The 24,368-nt window shown below is 38.8% G+C and overlaps 1 protein-coding gene across 2 annotated transcripts; it reads left to right on the top strand.

Moving 5' to 3' along the window:
- Nucleotides 1-1,450: 1,450 nt before the first annotated feature.
- LOC126281853 (protein Abitram) lies at nt 1,451-24,098 on the top strand. 2 transcript variants are annotated; one of them, XM_049981108.1, is made up of 3 exons: nt 1,451-1,777; nt 4,065-4,357; nt 23,215-24,098. In XM_049981108.1, exons 2-3 carry the CDS (start codon nt 4,138-4,140, stop codon nt 23,706-23,708), a joined length of 714 nt encoding a protein of 237 aa, XP_049837065.1. In that variant the 5' UTR covers nt 1,451-1,777; nt 4,065-4,137; the 3' UTR covers nt 23,709-24,098. The 2 variants fall into 2 exon arrangements, with proteins under 2 accessions (XP_049837065.1, XP_049837066.1); XM_049981109.1 differs by having other exon boundaries at nt 1,480-1,828.
- The last annotated feature ends 270 nt before the right edge of the window (nt 24,099-24,368 follow it).

Here is a 24,368-nt window from a genome sequence, read left to right as displayed (position 1 = left end):
GAAGAATTTGATCCGTCTTTAAGGCAGTACCGTCTCGTAGTGCGGAGACGCACGTCCGCAGCGCCTGCGCTGTTGTGCTTAGCGGGGCGCGCTCTACGAGGAACTATGTACACAACAATTAAATTGTGGAACTATACAGCAAGATTTATGTAACGGATGTGGTATTAAATTACACAGCGTATTTATTGATGAAGTTTATTAGGTTTCTTGCCACTACATAGACTACTCATATCCACAAAAAAGCGAGTCAATATCTATTCCCACGTGCGAACAAAATCAGAAAGGGAACATATCCACTTATCTCAAGGTCTTAGAGGCTACTATGGAAGAGAATGAGACGAATAAGTTAAAAGCATTGTAACTTTTCTATTATGCACGACAGTGAGCCAGTAGAGTTTTCCATGCCCCTGTTGTCTGGCTCATGTGGAGATGGGTGTGTGGATGTATAAGTTTTCACTACCTGTTGAGCCAGCTTAAATTCAATGTCATGTAACTTATCTGAATGTTGTACCAACTGACATGACAGTTAGTATAAGTTTCCAGTGCCTCTGGGATAAGTGCTTCAGTTCTGTATGTATTAAGGGGTCTGCTCACGTTCATTATTTATTGACAGTACTAGTTTTTCAAACCTTCAATTTATAGAAGCAACCTCACATCATCATCGACAATACTGACAAAAATTGCCAGCTGACAAGGTTAAATCGTTACAAGGTTAAAATGTCAAATACCCAAATGAAACCGTGTGCTGCAGTTGTATTAGTTACTGCGTGCAAGCAACAGAAAACAACGAAAAAGAGGAAATGGGGCCGAGATGGTTGAAAATAAGAATCGACTGGTTAGATGTTAATTTACTGCATGAAAACAGAACCACAGACTCGAAAGATTTTATAAATTACTTGCCGATGAAGCCTGCATTATACAAGTTCTTAATGTTAAGAGATAAACAAGAAGTAAAATAACTTAATGAGAGAGTCACTCGCAGTCGACTAGAGATTATGAGAAATTTTGAGATTTCTTGTGACATGCAGGTCATCAGAATGCTCGAAGTTTAATGCTGTAATATCAGCAAACACAATTAGCAAGATTCTATGGAAACTTGGGGAACAATTTTATTAGCTAGGCAGGGATATGTGCAAATTAATGTAATTTGTTTTACGTTTTATATTCATTTGGAGAAGCTCATATACATTTCGCTGGCCTCCTGCTAGTCATTGCAGATATATAATTTCTTTTTCGAAGTGAAAGCGCTTTTTCCAAACTATTTTATGTCTTAACATTAAAAAAGGAAGCATTGTCGTAGAGAATCCTCCGTTGACCATCATATTGCGGCATATACAATGTTTTACTCTTGCATAGGCCTATTAAAATTACTTTGTGTTAAAAGACTACTTGCAAAATTGAATCTGAGGCAGATATGCTGGAAGGCGAATTGAAAACATAAACTGTGGACGCTAACGTTGTGTGGCTTGTTCATCGATCATCTGAAAGAAGAAGATTGTCAAACCGTGAATACTTGGCCTCCCCCGATCATTATGAACTGACAATACTGAGAATATTTTAGAGCAATCAATACTGCTCGTCAGTATTTCTATTATTGACAATACCTGAATTCGCGCCCGCTGACATTCAATATACTGACGGTTTGAGCTCACTGTGTTGATGTGGGAACTACAACCTGCGAAAATCTTTGCAGCGAAATACTACTGAATGTAAATAAAAATGGCGAGATGTTTGTATGGGCCGGTTTGTAAATAAACTTTGAGTAGTAATGGGAAAGGTAGTTATAAAATTTGTTTTAGTAGCAGCTGACGAAAGTGATACTGTTGTGGTAAATTTTTGGTTGTTGTAAAGTCCATAATAAATTTTATTTGTAAAACTGCAAAGGGAAAAGAGAAACACGTGTTTTAATTTATTACACTATTTCTAGAATTTTTCGATGGACATGTTTATATGTTAGTGTAGAATGCCATGTTTTATCACGAGGGCTAGGTGTACTGTGGCCTGAAAATGTCATTTGTATATTGTGGATTCCTTATAATGAGTCAAACCAGCACCCAGTGCATATATTGACGAAAATAAACAAATACGATAAGTGTAGCAGCACAGGTTCACTGGGACCATCATACTATACGAGTAGACAGATAGAGCTGTGTAAAAAGGCACAAAGAATTATTTTCACATTCCATGTTTGCAAACCAAAATTCTCATAGTTGCCAATGCTTTGATTTAATCTAAGTGTGACCCAAGTTCTCAATCAGGGATGCAGACAAAATTAGTACACGTTTTGTATTTATTTGTTATTTTTGAGGTACTGCTGGAAGTTTGGGTGAATATCGATTACGAATTTCCATAATAGTCATTTTGCATTCAGTGACATTTTCCTCAGCGACCTATACTCCTTTTTACATACTACACATATTTTTCAACATTGTCACATACCTCTTTCATGACGTTGCCATGGCTGTTTCCACTTACTAAAAAACTCATATCCTTGCTGCTTATTTATAGTTTCATGTTCGTGATGTATGAGACATGTTCATGGTGGCGCGTACCAATAACCTTGCCTTTCAGCATTTATGTAACTGAACTGTATTTGTTTTATGAATGTCATGTACACACATCAAAAAAAGTTTTGCATCATCCCAATTCCCAGAACTCCTGAAGATAGACGTTGGCTGTGGATATTGTATCACAGACACAGTCCCTTTTACTGTCCAGAGATGTCACTAAACCCGTCCAATGATGTAAACAACTGTGCATGAGCAGTGCCAATTGCACGGAGGTGTCCGACAGCCCATCATTTCCAATCATTCCACCAGGAAGTAGGTACACAGCTAATGTTGTCTGTAGTTCAACCATGCTTAGATGGTTAATACCGGGGTTTGATCGCATCTGCATTGTTATGTTGTGCCAGGAAGGGCTCTCAATAAGGGAAGTGTCCAGGAACTGTCAATGACATGTCTCACTCAGGCTGCCCAAGGGCCACTATTGCAGTGGATGACCGCTACCTACGGATTATGGCTTAGAGAAACCCTGACAGCAATGCCACCATGTTGAATAATGCTTTTCATGCAGCTACAGGACGTCATGTTATGACTCAAATTGTGCTGCACTATAGGCTGCATGATGCGCAGCTTCACTTTCGACGTCCATGGCGAGGTCCATCTTTGCAACCACGACACCATGCAGTGCGGTATAGATGAGCCCAACAAGATGCTGAATGGACCGTTCATGATTGCCATCATGTTCTCTTCATCGATGAGTATCGCATATGCCTTCAACCAGACACTCGTTAGAGTTGTGTTTGGAGGCTACCTGATCAGGCTGAACACCTTAGACACACTGTCCAGCAAGTGCAGCAAGGTGGAAGTTGCCTGCTGTTTTACGGTGGAATTATATGGGGCCAACATATGCCGCTGGTGGTCATGGAAGGTGGTGTAACATCTGTATGATACATAAATGCCATCCTCTGACTGATAGTACAACCATATCGGCAACATATTGGAGAGGCATTCATCTTCATGGACAACAATTCATGACCCCATCGTGCACATCTTGGGAATGACTTCCTTCAGGATAACGACATCGCTCGACTAGAGTGGCCAGCATGTTGGATAGATTGAAAAGGGCTGTTTATGGATGATGTGACCCACCAACCACTTTGAGGGATCTACACCGAATCGCCGTTGAGGAGTGGGATGATCTGAACCAACAGTGCTTTGATGGACTTGTGGATAGTATGCCATGATGAATACAGTCATTCATCAGTGCAAGAGGACGTATTTCTGGGTATTAGAGGTACTGGTATTTACAGCAATCTGGACCATCACCTCTGAAAGTCTTACTGTATGGTGGTATAACATGCAGTGTGTGATTTTCATGAGCAATAAAAAGGCAGAAATGGTGTTTATGTTGATCTCTATTCCTATTTTATGTACAGCTTCTGGAACTCTCAGAACCGAGGTGATGCAAAACTTTGTTTGATGTGTCTATTTATGTTTACATTGAACATGTTCTTAAGACTGCTTTTGACATGTCTTAATAGTTCTTTTTTATCCCTACAGAGACACCACCACAAAGAAAAACAGTTGATCAAAAATTTGGCTTTTGATGTGAAGTTAAATACTAACTATCAGTATGGAAACCAAAGCTAATTTTGTGGTATCACCTGGTGAGGATGGAGAGGAGAAAACTCAGTCAGAGGAACAGATGTCACCAAACTGTGCCAGTGGTACTTCAGTACAATTAGTGACTGATGATGCTAAACAGTCTCTGAAGAGAGTGGGAAGCAATAATACGGAGGAACAGTGCACTGCAGTAAAACGTGAATGCATACATAACTCTGCGATAACATCAGGTATAAATGTTTGTGATGAACATTATCTGTGTGTTAACGTGGCAGGCCTAATAGATGATGGTAATTCAGTTGCACTGGAATGAATACATGGTAGACATAAAATAAATTGTACATGTATGGGACTACTATACATGATTCACTCCTTCTCAAAACTTTACGTTTTCCAAAGTTTTACATGCACATAAGATGAAGTATTCTTCAGAAATTAAGATAGCGTAGTGCCATTTTGTAAATATTATATTCAATTTTATGACACCTTTGGTCTGTAATCTGCTGGCTTCTAGATGTGTAATGTGTTCCATACATTTCAAAGCCCAAAAATATTCCCTCTCAATATACCATTTGGTGCTTCTCTGATACTTCTGAAATGTGTCAGGTATAACATTTAGCTCTGTTCATCTCTTACCTTCACCTTTATCTTACATTTATTGCAAATATGCATTTCATTTACTCTATATTATGCACTTGGTGTTGATGGCATTTCAATTAATTTCTGTATGAAACATAGGAACATATGTGTTGCACCTAACCTTGGCATAACATCATGGTTGGGTTTAATGGGAAGCTATCCTTTCATGAGACTCGATTTTCTTAGTTAAATTTTTTGTTTAAGTAGCATAATATGAGTCAATGTTGGTTTACACCACAATGTGCATTCTTAAAGAGTATACCTAGTTATGCATCTTATATTCTTAATGGCACATTTTTTAAGGGAGCCACATTATTCGTTCAGACATCTACAAGCTACCTGTGTTAATGACTGACAGTGGGGATTTATGCTTTGTTCTTCCATATTCAACTGAGAGTTGCACCATTGGTTGCAATGCCTTTCTTAACAGAGAAGGTCATAATTTAACCATCTTTCACTTCTTTTTCTTTATAGTGAAGTTGGCACTACTATACCAAATAATGTGGTGACCAACTTAAGATCTCTGCTCAAGAAAACCAATGAAGCTCTCATAATACTAGGTACAGAAAACTGGTCAACACCTGAAACTGATAGCAGTGACAGGACATCGTGTGTAGCATTACTAAATGCCCTCTCAGGAAACTACCTAGAACAGATAGTTCAGAACCCCACTCGTTATGGTAAGATATTGGATCTAATGGCAACAGATAGGTCTGACCCCTTTAAGGATGTCAACATTGAAACTGCTACCTGTGACCATGACACCATAGTGATAACAATGATCACCAAAGTACAAAGGGCAACTGAAACAAGTAAAAAGTAATATATGGGATAAAAGAAGCTTTTGTGTCGTATCTTGATGCGCAACTTGAAATGTTCAGCACAGGGCAGGAGCATATAGCGAAACTATGGCTCGAGTTTAAAAGAATGCTTGACCATGCACTGGTTAGATGTGTATGCAGTAGAATAGTTCATAATGGGAGAGACCATCCTTGGTATGCAGTCACTGTAAAGGAACTACTAAAGAAACAGAGAGTACAGCTTAATAGATGTAAAACAAAGCATAGGACTATAAATGGATGCTGAAAGAAACACGTTTGGCTGTCAAGAAAGCAATGCATACACCTTAATGACTACTGTAGCAGAATATTATTAAATGATCTTCCACAGAAGCCAGGAAAATTCGGGTCACTGTAAAGGCCGTGAGTGGTACCAAAGTTAAGTGTCGAGTCACTCGCAAATAACACAGGACATGAAATTAAGGGTAGCAAAGCAAAATCCGAAATGCATAACTCTTGTTTTCAAATGTTCTTTTACAAAGGAAAATCAAGGAGAATTGCCCCAATTTAATCCTTGAAGTGCTGGAAAGATGAGTAAAATAAATGTTAGTGTTAGTGATGTTGAGAAAGAATGAAATCATGAAAGTTGAGCAAAGGTCCAGTGCGTGATGGAATACCTATCGGATTCTATAATGAGTGTGCAGCCAAGTTAGCCCCTCTTCTAACTGCAGTCTATTGTAGGCCAGTCAAATACAAAACTGTGCCCAGTAGTTGGAAGAAATCACAGGTCATATCCATTTACCAGAAGGGTAATAGAAGTGATCCACAAAACTACCATCCAATACCCTTAACATTGCTTTCCTGCAGAATATTTTATAATGTATTCCGAACTCAGATATAATGAGGTCTCTTGAACAGAATGACCTCCATGCCAACTAGCATAGATTTTGAAAATGTTGATCATCCGAAATTCAATTCATACTTTTCTCACAGGACCTACTGAGAGGTTTGGGTCAAGACAGTTATATAGATGCACTATTTCTTGATTTCTGAAAAGCATTTATCTTACTACCAAGTGCACACAACCTGTCAAAAGTACAATCATACAGGGTATCAAGTGAAATTTGCAACAGGATTGAGGATTTTTTGATAGGGAAGGTGCAGCATGTTATCTTGGATGGGGAATCATTGTCACATGAAGAAGTAATTTTGGGTGTGCCACAGGGAAATGTGATGAGATCCTTGCTACTTATGTTGTATGTTAATGACCTTGCAGGCAATATCAATGCTAACTTCAGATTTTTTGCAGGTGGCGCAGTTGTCTATAGTGAAGTACTGTGCTAAAGAAGCTGCACAATTATCCTGTCAGTTCTTAACAAGATTTCAGATTGCTACTAAGTTTGGCAACTTATTCAGAAATGTAAAAGTGTGCACCTAAGGAACCAAAAATCATAGTATCCCAGGACAATAATATCGAGTCACTGTTGGAATCGCCCATAATGATACCTCGCTGTAACACGTGTAGGGATATGAAATGGAATGATCTCATAGGCTCAATCATGGGTAAAGCAGTTGGTGGACTTCGGTTTGTGGGTACAATACTCTAGTCATGCAATCAATCTACGAAGGTGACTGCTTGCAAATGACTTGCGTGATCCTTTCTAGAATAGTGCTCAAATGTGTGGGACCTGTACAAAATGGGAGTAAAGGGGGACATTGAAGGTGTATGGGGAGGGGTTTGTTTGATCCATGGGAAAATGTCACAGAAATACTGAAGAAACAGCTGCCAGAAGTACATAAATTATCTTGAGAAAGCGTACTTACGAAGTGTTAAGAACCGGCTTTAAATGATGACTCTAGGGGTATACTACAATTCCCCATGTGTCACTCATATAGGAACAGTGCAGAGAAGATTAGAATAATTACAGCATGCACAGAGGGAGTTGAACAATCGTTCTTCTTGTGCTCCATGCGTGAATAGACTGGGAAGAAACTGTGATAACTGGTATCATGGAACATACCCTCTACCACACACCTCAAAGAGTATAGGTACAGATGTAGCTGAATCATTAAGGCTATTCATATACCATGTGTTACATTTATTTATATTGAAGTTCGGCCACGAGATTGTGCACTAAGCATCAATTTGATTGCTGCAGTTGTCTGGTATTGTGTTAAGAATGACATGTAGTTCTGTCTGCTAGGAAGTCATGAATTCAGTCAAAAACCTGGTCAGTAAGCTCGTATTTTATTCACTAAGTAATAGTGTGGAACAGTATCAAAGACCTTTTGGAAGTTGAGGAACACAGTATCAATCTGTGTGCTACTAGGTGTAGCACATTGGATTTCACAGGTAAACAGTTTGTGTGCTGAGCTGGAACCCATATTTATTTACTTATTTTATGTGTCCAGGACTTAGATAACACAAAATAATAAAAATACAATACAGTAATGGAAAATAACAAAAATAATAACAAAATTCTGCAAGACACAAATGGTTTTCTATTAGATGGATCATGAGCTTATGGCGTTATTATTTAGTACATATAGGTCTTCTGCGGTGCAAGGTTCAGTCAGGTTTTTACAGACCAGAAGATAATTATGGGACCTGCTGCTTATCACATTCACAGAACTCTTCTACAATAATGGAGCACTACTTCCTAAGTTTCATCTTGCATTGTTGACACTCCTGTCCTCAATCAGTGAAGTGCCTTCCCTGTCTCATACGGCAGATGAAATCTTGTGGCAGGCACCTACTTGACTTGCTCCCCAACCTTATCAATTAATGAATTTTGCCATAGCTCTTTTCAGACAGTGTCAGCTACTGCTGACAATGTTCATGAAGATCTCCCCTCCCCCCCCCCCCCCCCCCCCTCCGTCTTCAGTTTAGGTTCTCGTGGTTCATGTCCGAAGAAGGGGGTGCCTGGCATTGATTTCCTGCTTTATTTTCTCAATTTCTGCAGTTGTTCTTCTGCAGATATCAGATGATGCTAACCCCATAATTTGATAAATTTTGGTTAAAGGCAGATAGCCGCAATGCATCTAGTTTCATTTATGCTGTATCCACCTATTTGACATTTGTGGAGTTTTGCTAGACAGGTGCTGTGTATTTTGCTGTAGAGAAGCATAAGGCCATGGCAAATGTACAGAACACATTTGACTGTTAGCCATAGGTAGTGGCCGTGAGTTTATGTATGATGATGTTCCACATAACTTCCTGGCACTGATGTTTGAATGTGGGACTACTGTCCAACTTTACTCTCAGTAATTTTGGAGTACTGTAGTGGTGTAATTATTGCCTCTTCCAAGTAATATTTAACTTCTCCCTTGTTCCTGATTTCTCAAATGGAAGCCACAGACCTACATCTTTCTTGGGTTTCATTTGAGATGGTTATCATCATAATATAATAAACTATATTGATTTATGTGGAGATCATAATACATCAGTGTAAAATGTGCTGCATGATTTCACAACGTGTTGGTGTCAACAATAAAGACCTGCAACTATGTGTCTTGGGTGATCCTTCTTGAAAACCTAAATAATTTGCACTTTTTTTGCAGTCACTTTGAATCCTTTGTTACTCCACCCAGAAAACTAAGACAGGGAACAAGTTCTTTTGCATAATCTGTATCAGTGTTGCACACATCAAGGCTCTGTTGACTGATTTTAATTGATTTTCTACTTCACAAAGATTTATCTTAATTTTTAACATTTCAGTGTTTGTGGTGAAATAATTCTGGAAGAACAAATCTAGTATTTCAGCTTTCTCTCTGTCATCTTTTGTTTTGGCACCAGTATGATCATTAAGCGATGGAATAGATGATATTGATGTGATAATTGTTTTGTCTAAGGCCTTAACATCTTAGGATTATGTATTGGATTGATTGTTCAAGTCTTGCAAATTCATTGAACACTTCTCACAGTGCTCTCCTGATGCACAATTTGTGGTTTGTTTGACAACAAGGCTTTGTCTTTGCTATAGTTTGTGATTCAGCTCTCCTTGCTTTCATTGCTATTTTCTTACATTGTTGTGAACCATTGTGAGTCTTTCGCATCTCTCACATGGTTGTTCAGCATATATATGTCTAAAAATGTCGTGCAGCATCTTTAAGTTTTAATTGATACTCCATATCTTTGTCCCCAGAGATGATGAATATTTCACGCTGTCAACTCAGATAACACTGCTACACAACAAATATTTTTTCTCAATAGGAAGAAGAATATACAGGATGCCCATAAAAATGTCCCAGCTAGAAATTTAATAGTATCAGCTGTAAGTGTTGTAGAGTATTGTTTCAAGGTTAAAATTAAAGAGTAATTCAGACAATTTTAGATAAGTGCATGCATGAGTACTGTTTTGTTATTTTCCTGCTTTCTGAGTGAAGTGTTGCGGTGGGAAGATGAATTTCTTGATTGCATGGTGTTCAGTGGGAGACAGCTTTTCATCTAAGTGAGAAGGTAAATATCCTTAATGTTTGTAACTGGGTGTCAGAATAGCCTTGTGAACTTGTACAGTGTCAAACATATTCCCCAAAATTGAATGTTTTCCATGCTGTATCCCAAAGTCGAGTGTACAGCTACTGTAACAGGGGGGGGGGGGGGGGGGTGTGCTTACCTGGATAGGCTTTGTAATGATTTGCCAGAGCTGAGACACAGACTTGAAGAAGCTGTTGCTCCCATTACACTAGACTTGTTCACCAAGGTGTGGGAAGAATTGGATGTTAGGTTGGATGCATGCCATGTAACTAAAGGTTTATGTATTGAAGATTTTTAAGAAAAACTAGGCTGGTTTACCTACAGTATTGTTTATGATTTGTAGTCAGTAGTGTAGTCTAAATTAAACTGTTATATTCATTGAAACTGGGATACTCATTTATGGATATCCTGTACACTACTCATTGAAGATAATTGTCCCTAAATTCATTCTGTACCAGTTCAGTTTTCATGTAATCTGCCAAAAGAGACACACTCACCATAAGATTTCTAAGTGCAAAAAGCAAAAAAAGTCAGCTCATGAAGGGATCAAAGAAATGAGTAGAATAAGAGTAAAGGAAAGTAAAGAATCATACTTAAAAAATATTTCCTTCTCGATTTCCTGTGATACTTTGCCTTAGAAACATCACTAGGACCAGCATAGTTGTACAACATTGTGGTACTCCATTTGCTTTTACATTTGAGAAATGTCTCAGTGAAACCGTCCTCTATGTCCATCACTAATGGTGCCAAGGTTGTGACTATTCAAGAAATGTCATTTGAGTGACATGTTACATCCTGTAAGGTTGTGTGATATCAGTAGTTCTTTTAAAATATTGAGGTAGTTCTCTACCCTGTGGTTGTCTGAAAAGTTGTAGCAGACACTTGTGAAAGATAGCCTTTTCGTTTTCAAGGAAATGCTCATGAGACATTAACTCCCTTTTATGTGGTCCTACAAATATTCCTTCGTTTATTTTCACTTCGCCTATCCTTGGAAATTTGTCTCACAAACATGTAAATCCCCATGACATTTTGTCCATAGTTTCCACAAAGTTTTTATTAAGACCCATAGCTAAGTATACATTTTTGGAGGGAACTCATCTGCCCAGCCAATAGTTTATTCTAAGCAAGCTATGTAACTCATAATAGTAGTTTTCTGTCTGTAAGGTCCAACTCACACCAGCCTGTATGTCGAGAGGAATTACAGTTACCTTGAGATCTCCACACCTATGTCATTCATATTTCTCATACTGGATAAGTGTGAGTAGCATTTTCAAGGTCTTATTTGTTTTCTTCAGATTAACTGCATGAACAATCCGAACAGAAGGAAATTTGGAGAAGTTGTGCTTTCTCACTAACTTTGCTGGAATCTGTCAACAAGCACCACTCATTTACATCTAAATGATGGCCAAGAATCTTCGTAATGGACTCAACATCATTAGAAACAACTGTGTCATCTTCCTTGGCAAAATGTTGTTTGAAGAAAGTCTACAGTCAGTGGCGTGTAGATGCTGAGATCATGCAATACCAGTTGGAGGTGACTTTGACCTACTGAGTATAGACTGGGATGTTTGAGTATACTACAATCCCCCATGTATCACTCATATAGGGACTGTGCAGAGAGGATTAGATTAATTACAGCATGCACAGAGGCAATTGAACAATCATTCTTTTTATGCTCCATGCAAGGGATGCACTCAGTCAGTCTTGTGAAGTGCTTTTGAACATGTTCTCCAAAAACTGTATTGAGCATCTAGATTTGCAGCTCACACTCAATGGAAATATCTTTGACCCTGTAGCTACAAAGAGACCGGACCTTATCGATAGCATCAGTATAGAAAGGGGGATTCGTGATTTTGATGATATCATAGCAACTGTGGTTGTGGAAGTTAATAAACGTGTCAAGAAGGCTAGGAGAATGTTTCTGCTAGAAAGAGCAGATCACCAGTTGTTAGCATCTCACTTAGACAGTGAATTAGATTTGTTCAGTTCCAGTATGAGAGACAGAGGGAAATAATGGGCAAAGTTTGTACAAATTGTAAGTAGTGCTGTGGAGAAGTACATACCTAGTAGGTGGATTAAGGACAGAAAATACCCACCATGGGTTAACATCTACATTTATACTCGGCAAGCCACCCAACTTTGTGTGACAGAGGGCATTTTACGTGCCAATGTCATTAACTCCCTTTCCTGTTCCAGTCGCGTATGGTTCCTGGGAAGAACGACTGCTGCAAAGCCTATGTGCGCGCTTGAATATCTCTAATTTTACATTTGTGATATCCTCGGGAAGTATAAATAGGGGGAAGCAATATATTCGATATCTCATCCGGAAATGCACCCTCTCGAAACCTGGACAGCAAGCTACACCACAATGCAGAGTGCCTCTCTTGCAGAGTCTGCCACTTGAGTTCGTTAAACATCTCTGTAACGCTATCACGCTTACCAAATAACCCTGTGATGAAATGCGCCACTCTTCTTTGGATCTTCTCTATCTCCTCTGTAAAACCCGACCTGGTACGGATCCCACACTGATGAGCAATACTCAAGTATAGGTCGAACGAGTGTTTTGCAAGCCACCTCCTTTGTGATGGACTACATTTTCTAAGGACTCTCCCAATGAATCTCAACCAGGCACCCACCTTATCAACAATTAATTTTATATGATCATTCCACTTCAAATTGTTCCGCACGCATACTCCCAGACATTTTACAGAAGTAAGTGTTAGAAGTGTTTGTTCCGCTATCATATAATCATACAATAAGGGATCCTTCTTTCTATGTATTCGCAATACATTACATTTGTCTATGTTAAGGGTCGGTTGCCACTCCCTGCACAAAGTGCCTATCCGCTGCAGATCTTCCTGCATTTCACTGCAGTTTTCCAATGCTGCAACTTCTCTGTATACTACAGCATCATCTGCAAAAAGCCGCATGGAACTTCCGACACTATCTACTAGGTCATTTATATATTGTGAAAAGCAATAACACTCCCCTGTGGCACGCCAGAGGTTACTTTAATGTCTGTAGACGTCTCTCCATTGAGAACAAAATGCTGTATTCTGTTTACTAAAAACTCTTCAATCCAGCCATACAGCTGGTATGATATTCCGTAGGCTCTTAGTTTGTTTATCAGGCGACAGTCCGGAACTGTATCAAACGCCTTCCGGAAGTCAAGGAAAATGCCATCTACCTGGGAACCTGTATCTAATATTTTCTGGGTCTCATGAGCAAATAAAGCGAGTTGGGTCTCACACCATCGCTGTTTCCGGAATCCATGTTGATTCCTACGGAGTAGATTCTGGGTTTCCAGAAATGACATGATATGCAAGCAAAAAACGTGTTCTAAAATTCTACAACAGATCGATGTCAGAGATATAGGCCTATAGTTTTGCGCATTTGCTCGATGACCCTTCTTGAAAACTTGAACTACCTGTTCTCTTTTCCTATCATTTGGAACCTTCCGTTCCTCTAGAGACTTGCGGTACACGGCTGTTAGAAGGGGGGCAAGTTCTTTCGCGTACTCTGTGTAGAACCGAATTGGTATCCCGTCAGGTCCAGTGGACTTTCCTATGTTGAGTGATTTCAGCTGCTTTTCTATTCCTTGGGCTCTTATTTCAATGTGAGCCATTTTTTCGTTCATGTGAGGATTTAGAGAAGGAACTGCAGTGCGGTTCTCCTCTGTGAAACAGCTTTCGAAAAATGTGTTTAGTATTTCACCTTTATGTGTGTCATCCTCTGTTTCAATGCCATTATAACCCAGAGTGTCTCGATATGCTGTTTTGATCCACTTACTGATTTAACCTAAGACCAGAACTTCCTAGGATTTTCTGTTAAATTGGTACATAGAATTTTACTTTCGAATTCACTGAACGCTTCACACTCAGCCCTCCTTACGCTAATTTTGACATTGTTTAGCTTCTGTTTGTCTGAGAGGTTTTGGCTGCGTTTAAATTTCCAGTGCATCTCTCTTTGCTTTCGCAGTAGTTTCCTAACTTTGTTGTTGAACCACGGTGTGTTTTTCCCATCCCTCACAGTTTTACTCAGCACGTACCTGTCTAAAATGCGTTTTATGATTACCTTGAACTTTTTCCATAAACACTCAACATTGTCAGTGTCAGAAAAGAAATTTTCATTTTCATCTGTTAGGTAGGCTGAAATCTGCCTCCGGTTACTCTTGCTAAACAGATAAACCTTCCTCCCTTTTTTTATGTTCCTATTTACTTCCATATTCAGGGATGCTGCAACAGCCTTATGATCACTGATTCCCTGTTCTGCACTTACCGAGTCGAAAAGTTTGGGTCTGTTTCTTATCAGTAGGTCCAAGATGTTACCTCCATGAGTCGGTTCTCTGTTTAATTGCTCGAGGTAATTTTCGGATAGTGCACTCAGTATAATGTCACTCGATGCTCTGTCCCTACCACCCGTCTTAAACATCTGAGTGTCCCAGTCTATATCTGGTAAATTGAAATCTCCACCTAAGACTATAACATGCTGAGGAAATTTATGTGAAATGTATTCCAGATTTTCTCTCAGTTGTTCTGCCACTAATGCTGCTGAGTCGGGAGGTCAGTAAAAGGAGCCAACTATTAACCTAACTCGGTTGTTGAGTATAACCTCCACCCATAATAATTCACAGGAACTATCCACTTCTACTTCACTTCAGGATTAACTACTACTAACAGCGACAAACACGCCACCACCGGTTGCATGCAATCCATCCTTTCTAAACACCGTCTGTGCCTTTGTAAAAATTTCGGCAGAATTTATGTCTGGCTTCAACCAGCTTTCTGTACCTCTAATGATTCCCGCTTCGGTGCTTTCTATCAGCGCTTGAAGTTCTGGTACTTTACCAATGCAGCTTTGACAGTTTACAATTACAATACCGATTGCTACATGGTCCCTGCATGTCCTGACTTTGCCCTGCACCCTTTGAGGCTGTTGCCCTTTCTTTACTTGTCCGAGGCCATCTAACCTAAAAAACTTGCCCAGTCCATGCCACACAACCCGGAAACTGAAACCCCACCACCCTATGGCACAAATTCGGAACATGCAGAGAAAGCAAGGGCTGTTGCACTCTTGATTCAAGAGAGAATGTGCAAATGATGGCAGTAGAGTTTTACGTGTCTGTGGAAAGATGTATGCAACTACCTGCATCATACCTTAGCAAAAGAACTGGCTAAGAACCCAATAAAATTAGGGTCCTTCCTAAAACCATTAAGCGAGTCTAAGGCTTCCATCCAGTTACTCATTGACTAGTCAGGTATAGCAGTTGAAAAACAAAAGCCGAAGTTTTAAATTCTGCGTTTAAGAAATTATTCACACTGGAGGGTCATAGAAACATATCGTGGCACCGAGTCCCATAGGGACGATATAGTAATAAGTATGCCTGGCGTAGAGAAACAACTGAGAGAATTGGAAACAAGACACCAGGTCCGGATTGAAGCCCTATTTGGTTTTACAAAGGAAACTCTACAGCTTTGGCCCCTTACTTAGCTTGCATTTACTGCGAATCTCTTGCCCAGTGCAAAGTCCCAAGTGACAGGAGAAAAGTGCAGGTGACTCCTGTTTAAAAGAATTGTACAGAATTACAGACTAATATTCTTAACTTCAGTTTGATGCATAATTATAGAACATATCCTAAATTCGAATATAATATATTTGCTAGAGACCAAAAGTTCGTCAGAGACATCAGTATCATCTGTTGTGCCCAAGGGAAGTGTGATAGAAATGCTGATATTTTCTATACACACAAATGATCTAGTGGGCAGGGTGGGCAGGAATCTATGGTTGTTTGTTGATGGTGCTGTGGTGTGTGAGAAGATGACAAAGATGAGTGGCTGTAGGATGATACAAGATAACCTAGGCAAAATTTCTATGTAGTGTGATGAATAGCAGCTGTTTCTAGATGTATAAGTGAAAGTCAGTGCAGATAAGTAGGAAAAACAAACTTGTATTGTTTGGATACAGTATTGATAGTATTCTGCTTTAGACAGTCACATCATTTAGATATCAGGGCATAACGTTACAGAGCGATATGAAATGGGATGGCCATGTGAGGAATGTGGTTGGGAAGGCAAATGCAAATGGTTGGTTTATTGGGAGATTTTTAGGAAAGAGTGGTTGATCTGTAAATGAGACTGCATATAAGATGCTAGTGCGGCCTATTCTTTGGTACTGCTCGAGTGTTTGGTATCCCCACCAGGTCAAATTAAAGGAATACATTGAAGAAATTCATAAGTGGGGTGGGTAGATTTGTTTGAAGGTAGGCTTGAATAACATGTGAATATTATGGAGATGGTTTGAGAACTCAAATAGGAATCCCTGGAGAGAAGGCGACTTTCTTTTTGAGGAACACTGTTGGGAAAATTTAGAGAATCGGCATTTGAAACTGGCTGCAGAATGATCCTGCTGCCAGCAATGTAACATTTCATGTGGAGACCATGAAGATAAGATACAGGAAATTAGGTCTCATAAGGAGCACATAGACAGCTATTTTTCCCTTGCTCAATGTACATTTGAAATAAGAAAGGAAATGACAAGTGGTGGTACCGTGTACTCGTCACCACATACCATACGGTGGTTTGCAGAATACATATGCAGATGTAGATTCAGAAAAGTACCATGGCTGTCACATAAACATTCACTTTTATACCACAGAGAAGAAAATTCCATCCTTTCAAATTTTGAAACTGTAAATTGAGCTGTTGCTTTGGCAAATTTAAGTCATAAACAAGATTTTTTAGATATCCCTGAGACAAAAAGTATGGCACATTTAGTTCCCAGTCGCATTGGGTCGTCATTCATATCTCCTTTACTGTATTTGTCTATATTCACTGTTATATGCTTATGAGGAACAGGTATCAGCAGTTCTTCACTGTGACATACAGAGCAATAGCATGTCGTATATTAGGATATTTCCCAGTTTTCCTTGTCTGTGAGGTGGTTACATATATTTGTGGTAGACAAGAGCTGCAGTCTGTTCTATTTTTGGCAGACAAAAACAGCAGTCTGTTCTGTGTTCTGTTAGTTCTCTCCAAATTACGGGAACAGCAAAGGACATGCTGTGATTCTTTTAACCAGCCTCTCAGAATATAGTATATGGCAATAAAGCATGTGTGATGTTCCTAGTTATCATTCTTGTCACCAGTCTTACATCTGAAGTAATATTTTCATTGTCACAAGCAGGACCTACAGACTGTTCCACAAGCTTGTACCGACCCTTCTGTAGCATTCCTTTTGAATCATTGGCACCCTTACAGAGTTTATTTTCCACTAAATGCATTAACACTACACGACATGTAGAAATTAGTAATTAACATGACTAACACAATAAACACACACAGACAGAATCTATAAGGGCCGTTCAAAAAGAAATGAGCCAGAGGCATAATTGCAGAAACCAATACCTGTATGTTAGAAGTATTGACCTGGTTGTTGAGACACTTGTCCCACTGTGACACTAGGTGGTGAATGGCTGTCTCATAAAATTCCTAGGGCTGTGATGTCAACCAGTTCTGCATGTACAGCTGGACGAGGTTGTCCAAGGTGAATCGTTTGCCACTCAGAGCCCTTTTAAGGGGACCAAAAATGGTGTAATCACAGGGAGAGAGGTCCGTACTGTATGGAGGGTGGCCAAAAATCTCCCATTTGAATTTCTGCAGGAGTGCCGCGACTGTGTTGGCCATAGGATGCTTTGCATTGTCATGGAGTAGAATGACTCCACTGGAGAGATTGCCTGGTCATTTTGATTTAATTGCTTGGCGAAGGGTGGTCAAGGTTTGCAACTAACACTGGGAATTCATTGTTGTCCTGTGCTGCAGGAAGTGAATCAGAAGGGGGGGGGGGGCATATTGGTCAAAGAAGAATGTCAGCACAACCTTTTGTGCAATTGTGTGGACGATACCATTCACACTCGTAACAAAACTTTTGTTGACCATTGTAACCAGCAATTTGTTTCCTCTTGCATTAGCTTAGTAAAGTTGTCATTAACACAAAGATTGATTTGAAAATTTTAGTGCTTTACTGAATGTAATATTACTATTTAACATCCCTTTGACAATGAAGTCATTAGAGACTGCACAAGCTCAGAATAGAGGAGGATGGGAAAAGAAATTGGCAGTGCCCTATCAAAGGAACTATCCCAACATAACCTGAATAACTTTAGGGAAATCATGGAAAACCTATATCTGGAAGGCCAGATGGGGGATACAATCTGTTGTCCACCTGAAAGTGAGTCCAGTGTGGTAATAACTATGCCATCTTGCTTGCTGTGCGTTACTGGAGCTAGTACGTTTTCCATTGCCTCCATCCAACCCAGCCAGTTTACGGGCTGTGGCTAAGCCATTTCTCCACAATATATCTTCTTCCAGGAGTGCTAGCCTCACAAGGTAGCCAAGAGAACTTCTGTGAAGTTTGCAAGGTAGGAAAAGAGACACTGGCGGAAGTAAAGATGTGAGGGTGAGGCATGACTTGGGCATGGGTAGCTCAATCACTAGAGCTCTTACCATGAAAGGGAAAGGTCCCAGGTTTGAGGCCTGGTCTGGTGCACAGTTATAATCTGCCAGGAAGCTACATCTTATTTCTGTTGCTGGGTTAAGTGGACAGTTTTGCAAGACAGTATTCACACTCATCTTCACCGAGAGATATATGGATCAGCATCAGTCACAATTTTTCAATGCCCTACAATTAGTAGGAAACAGATTGTGGACAGTTGTGATTAAGATGCAAAAAGAGACAGACAGAGTTGCAACTAAAATGAATATTTATTTAGTCTGTGACTGGTTTTGGGCATTGCCCATTCTCAAACCAATCAATATTTGCCAAGTAAAATGTCCATCCAAAATATCTGTAAATAAAGTGGATACATATGTATATGTCCCCAACTAATTTTTGTTAACAAACATACACAAATGTACCTACTTTATTTACTACCATTTTAGACAGACATTTTACTCAACAAACATTAGTTTGTTTGAGAATGGGCATAGCTCAAAACTGGGCACTGACTAAATAAACATCCATTTTAGTTGCAACTCCATCTATCTCTTTTTGCATCACAGTCTAAAATGAGTTGCTGTTCCTCTATACACAGCACACTGGATTGAAAAAGACTTATGAATGATGATATTTTGAATGTCTTTACAGAGCAGTTGAATGCATTTGTATTCTGAATAGGAATTGCATGATTATTAATTTGATAAACTTAGTTTGTTTTAACTGCTTGAATACATTTTATTTCAGCTGTAGCATAGATAGATCTATCACCATTCACACCCCTCCCCCCCCCCCCCCCCCAACCCCCATGTGTTTTATGGACTCCACTATTATTGGTGTGGCCAAAGCTTCAGTAATTCTAGTACCTCAAAACAAAATTTTCACCATTAATTTATAATGACAACCATGTCTCATAATGACCAGAATTAAAGTATACAGTTGTTACAGTGAGGGTTTCAGTTGAAATGTATGTTTGTGTGATATATCTGAGATGCTAACATTGAAATGTGAAACCCAGTCTTGACACTTATATTCTAGGAACCATGGATAGAAGATGTGAAAACAGTGTATCTGCTTTGCTGACCATTAGAATCGCAACACCAGGAACGACAGCTAAGAACAAAAGTTTACTTATTGTGTGTATGTAATTAACTTTGTAGATGATTTGAGGGTGTACATGATGTGAAATTTAGTACACATAGCTACCACCTCTGGCAGCAGTGACAACTCTAACTGAACTGGGCTTCAGGTGGAACTGGCCTTTGATGAGAGAGATCTGGATGTGTCATTCCATGCTGCTTCTACTCTTTGCCTGGCTTTTATCAATTATAGTGTTTGGCAAGTGCTGTCATGCCAGTCTCTTGGAAATCCATGCTCAAATATTTTCAGTGGGCGAGAAATTTGAACTTGCTGGGTAGTGTAGCAGTCTAACACTTTCTGTACTGACGTAATGCAGGGCAGTATTGTTAATATGTCTTGTATTATCTGTATTGAAAGATAATGTCACAGAGACCTTGAAGATGGTACACAACCTTAACTTGTTAGAAATGTAGCCGTTAGTGGCTAAATTCCCACCTCGGAAAACAAGCAGTGATTTTTTTTTTGTCTCCAGCGACATCACATATCATCACACTAGGTGCTGGGCCAGTATTATGATGACAAATGCAATATGACTCTGTCCCTTCTCTCCAGAACCTCCACACTCAGATGTACATTGTGATGCTGTACACAAAACTACGACTTGTCTGAAAACATGTCACGATGCCACTGCTGTGTCCAGTGTTATTGAGCATGCTACTGCTGGTGTGTTAACTCCTCCTGTTGCTGCAACAATGGACCCCATGCTGACAGTCCATAGTGCTCTACAAGTCATCACACTATTTGTGAATACTAGTCTTGTGGCAAACAAGCCTGTTTCCTGACTCAAGATGAGTAATGTGATTGTACAGTCCTACATGGCTGAGCTAATGGTACCTTTATCCTCTCAGGTGCTAATCTCATAGGCTCATTAAGATCCTGTGTGGTGTTGAATATGGTCCTCCTGAACCTATTGATTCCATATTTGCATGACAATTGTGGAAGTATTGCTAACGTGACCAGCAATATGATAAATTGCAGCCTCAATTGGATTGGTCAAGATCTTGCCACTTTTGAATGTCAGTGCGTACTGGTACACATTTCTCCTTCATAAGCAAGGAAAACACAATCTTCTCACAAACTACCAACACTTGAATTTGATTTCTGAATGGGAAACAAACTCCATAATCTTTTCTTATGTAGCAAAATGATGATAATGGAATGTAATCGAATTAAATCAGGTGATGCTGTGGGAATTAGGTTAGGAAATGAGACATTTAAATAGTAGATGAGTTTTGTTATTTGGGGAGAAAAATAACTGATGATGGTCGAAGTAGAGAGGATATAAAATGTAGACTGGCAATGGCAAGGAAAGTGTTTCTGAAGAAGAGAAATGTGTTAACATCGAGTGTAGATTTAAGTGTCAGGAAGTCTTTGCTGAAAGTGTTTGTATGGAGTGTAGTCATGTATGGAAGTGAAACATGGACGATAAATGGTTTAGACAAAAAGAGAATATAAGCTTTTGAAACGCGGTGCTACAGAAGAATGCTGAAGATTATATGGGTAAATGATGTAACTAATGAATATGTACTGAATAGAATTGGGGAGAAATTTGTGGCACAACTTGGTTAGAAGAAGGGATTGGTTGATGGGACATGCTCTGAGGCGTCAAGGGATCACCAATTTAGTATTGGAGGGCAGGTGGAAGGGTAAAAATCATAGAGGGAGACCAAGAGATTAATACACTTAGCAGATTCAGAAGGATGTAGGTTGCAGTAGGTACTTTGAGATGAAGAAGCTTGCACAGGATAAAGTAGCATGGAGAGCTGCATCAAACCAGTCTGTGGACTGAAGACCACAACAACAACAACTTGATGTACAGAATGCAGAAGACATAACCTATTTACTTCAGGTGGTTGTGCTGAAATGCTAAAGCATATAGGACATTTTGTGCCAATTCCATTTTCATGGTGTTACAATTTTAATGCCTGACAGTGTAGATTTTATGAAGGCTTTCATTTCAGTGCCTTACTGAAACCTATAGCAGATTCATTCATATAGGGCATCCAGCAAGATTTTTCTTTGGATTGAAAATATCTTGACAGTTCGAAAGAAAATGATCTGGAATGGAGCATGTTCAATTGATACAGCTCTAATTTTGGGTAAGCCTCAAGATTGTAGTTTCGAAACCTAGCAAGTTTCTTTCTTTTGTGCGTGCCTATCGACAATTCAACACTTTTGCTTTTTGGTGAAAGGTCTCCTTTAATCCAAAAGTATTTACATTGTACAAGAAAGTTCCTACTAGATTTTTTCAACTTTAATACATATGTACACAAAGTTTAACTCTCTTATGAATTAGTTGATTGTGATTGGCAACTATGCTAGTATGACAGACTAAGAGAAGTATTGTTGGACTCTGATGTACTGAAATGCTTCTGCTACTGTTCTTGAGTGCTAAACATGCTAAATAATTCAAACTTCGATTGTAATTATAATTTAGACCATCATAATAAGTGTATTGCAGTGATTTAAAAGATAATTGAGAACAGGAAGTGTCACATAGTTTTTATTTAGCTTTAAGATCGATGCTCTTGATGAAAATTCATTGTAATTGTTCCATTAAAGTCTTGGTTTTTTCATTTTTGTGGGATCATGCAACTTCTGTACTCATACAACTCCATTGTAGGACTTTTACTTGCAATCCAGAGACAGCTGTCAAAACTCTTGACACTTTGACCTTCAAAGACAAAACTAACACAGAAAGCTAGTGAAATACAAAAAAATATGTGAGGCAACATAAGAGACTTTTTTTAGTGTCAAAACTATCGACAACTTGACCTTCAAAGGAATAACTAACATATGGTGCAATAATAATAATATTTGAGTAACTAATATCCACACCTGTTTTCATATTCATTCACGGATTTGTGTACCCCCTCAGCCCACTCCAGTTCTGTTACAATTGAAAATCGGACACATGTTAATAGGACTTTATCGGTTATTTTCACTTAACAAATTATGTGATATTCCTCCTGAATCACACTGTATTTTTGATAATATCATGTAATGTGAATTCTTTGTTATGCTTTAATATCATTAATCTTAAACACTATAAATTCTTCACTTGATGATGTTGGCTATTTGTGTATTGAAATGTGTGTATATTTTAATGTTTATTGAAGCTATTGTATTATTTTAGAAATGAAAAAAGGGGCTCTAATTTTATTGATAGCCTCGATTACCACTTCCCTTAGATCTATGGAGTGGAACTTCTTGTCAAAATATTTATTGTATAATGTTTTTGTCTGATGCTCTCATCTGTGAAGGTCCCCTTACTTAGAAACAGCACATCTAATTTAATGTAGTTAACAACGAAATATACAGTGCAAGAGAAAAGCCTTTGGATGATCATAAGTTTTTTGCCACTCTAAATTAGCAATATTTCTTTTATAAGGTTTTACTATTTCTCCAAAAAGTTATGAACACAAAACATTTACTGCATGTAGTAGTAGTAGTAGTAGTAGTAGTAGTAATTGTTGTTGTTGCTTTGACAGTTCATTGGTGTTTTATGGGACATATACGTGTTTCTGAAATGTAAAATGTTTCTCCTTTTCTTTGTTGACAGAAAGAAAAGTAAAAGATATTTTGCCAATTGAAAAGAGTGTGGATTTGTCTGTACCACAGTTGCCACCTTGGGAACGCTACTTCACCAAAAGAATAGTTGGAGATATCTGTCTGTTGATACATTCCAACCGCATTGCAGTGGTGACACTTCTTCCCACTCACCCTGTTATTGCAAACGGCAAGTCAGTTGTCTCAGTGGATTTTGCCAAACGGGCTGATAATTCTGTCCGTGGGAAAGGAAAGAGGGGTGCTCAGGCACTCAATGTAGATTCAGCACTTTGCGAACTCTTGTGCAGTGATGACACCAAATATATAGTCCGTGCATGTATTGGAGGAAAGTTGATCGAAGTTAACTTTCGTCTGATGAAACAGCCACAGCTTCTCACTACGCGGCCTCAGGCAGAAGGATATATAGCAATAATGTTACCATATGAACCACGTAAGCAGAAGGAGAGACCAGTATGTGATACTCTCATAGATGCAGAAGTTGACTAGTTGTTGATTGCTTGACATGTCTTACTGGCTGTGATGTATGTGTGGTTTCAGGGAGAGGTAACTATTTCAGTTTTAATTTAATGTTATTTGTACTTGTGCAGACAGGAAAACAGTTTTTGTACAATAAGCCTGTGATAAATAAATAAATAAGACTTTTACTTTTACACCTTTTTTGATTAAATTGTTTCTTTATACTTGAAATTAAGTTATTTACTGTATTTAATGTTTTGTTCAAACCATTCCATGCCATCACTTTGTGATAACAATTGTCTTCCAAAAAACCCATTGGAATAATTCAGTGCAGCAAGTTCTTTGTTACTTGAATTAAAGCTGTCCCAGAGACCAGCATAAGAAAACTTGCCACAGTGATAAAATAAAGTGTTTGCAGAACATTTGTGTATTTTTTCCCCCAACAAACATTTTGTTTTTGTATTTATGTTAACTTGACATTTGGTTTGTATCTCTGTTTTCAATTGATGGATTATGGCTATTCTTTGTGCTAAACAAAACACACACAATAGGAGGAGGATACAATCATTATTCAGTGTTCTCAGTGGTGAAACAAATACTGTGAATGATATGGGGGAAAATACAAAAAATTGAAGTAGCAACTAATTTAATAAATGAAAGAAAATGTGGTATAATGTTGGATATCTGATT

The sequence above is a fragment of the Schistocerca gregaria genome, chromosome 7 (assembly GCF_023897955.1).
Source record: "Schistocerca gregaria isolate iqSchGreg1 chromosome 7, iqSchGreg1.2, whole genome shotgun sequence".
Classification (NCBI taxonomy): Eukaryota; Metazoa; Arthropoda; class Insecta; order Orthoptera; family Acrididae; genus Schistocerca; species Schistocerca gregaria.
This window is presented reverse-complemented; position numbering and strand designations above follow the sequence as displayed.

Bases quoted from the DNA above. Each gene is read 5' to 3' on its own strand.
- LOC126281853 (XM_049981108.1), top strand. From the start codon at position 4,138: ATGGAAACCAAAGCTAATTTTGTGGTATCACCTGGTGAGGATGGAGAG. The intron at 4,358-23,214 runs GTATAAATGTTT...CTTTGTTGACAG, and splicing joins TAACTCTGCGATAACATCAG to AAAGAAAAGTAAAAGATATT.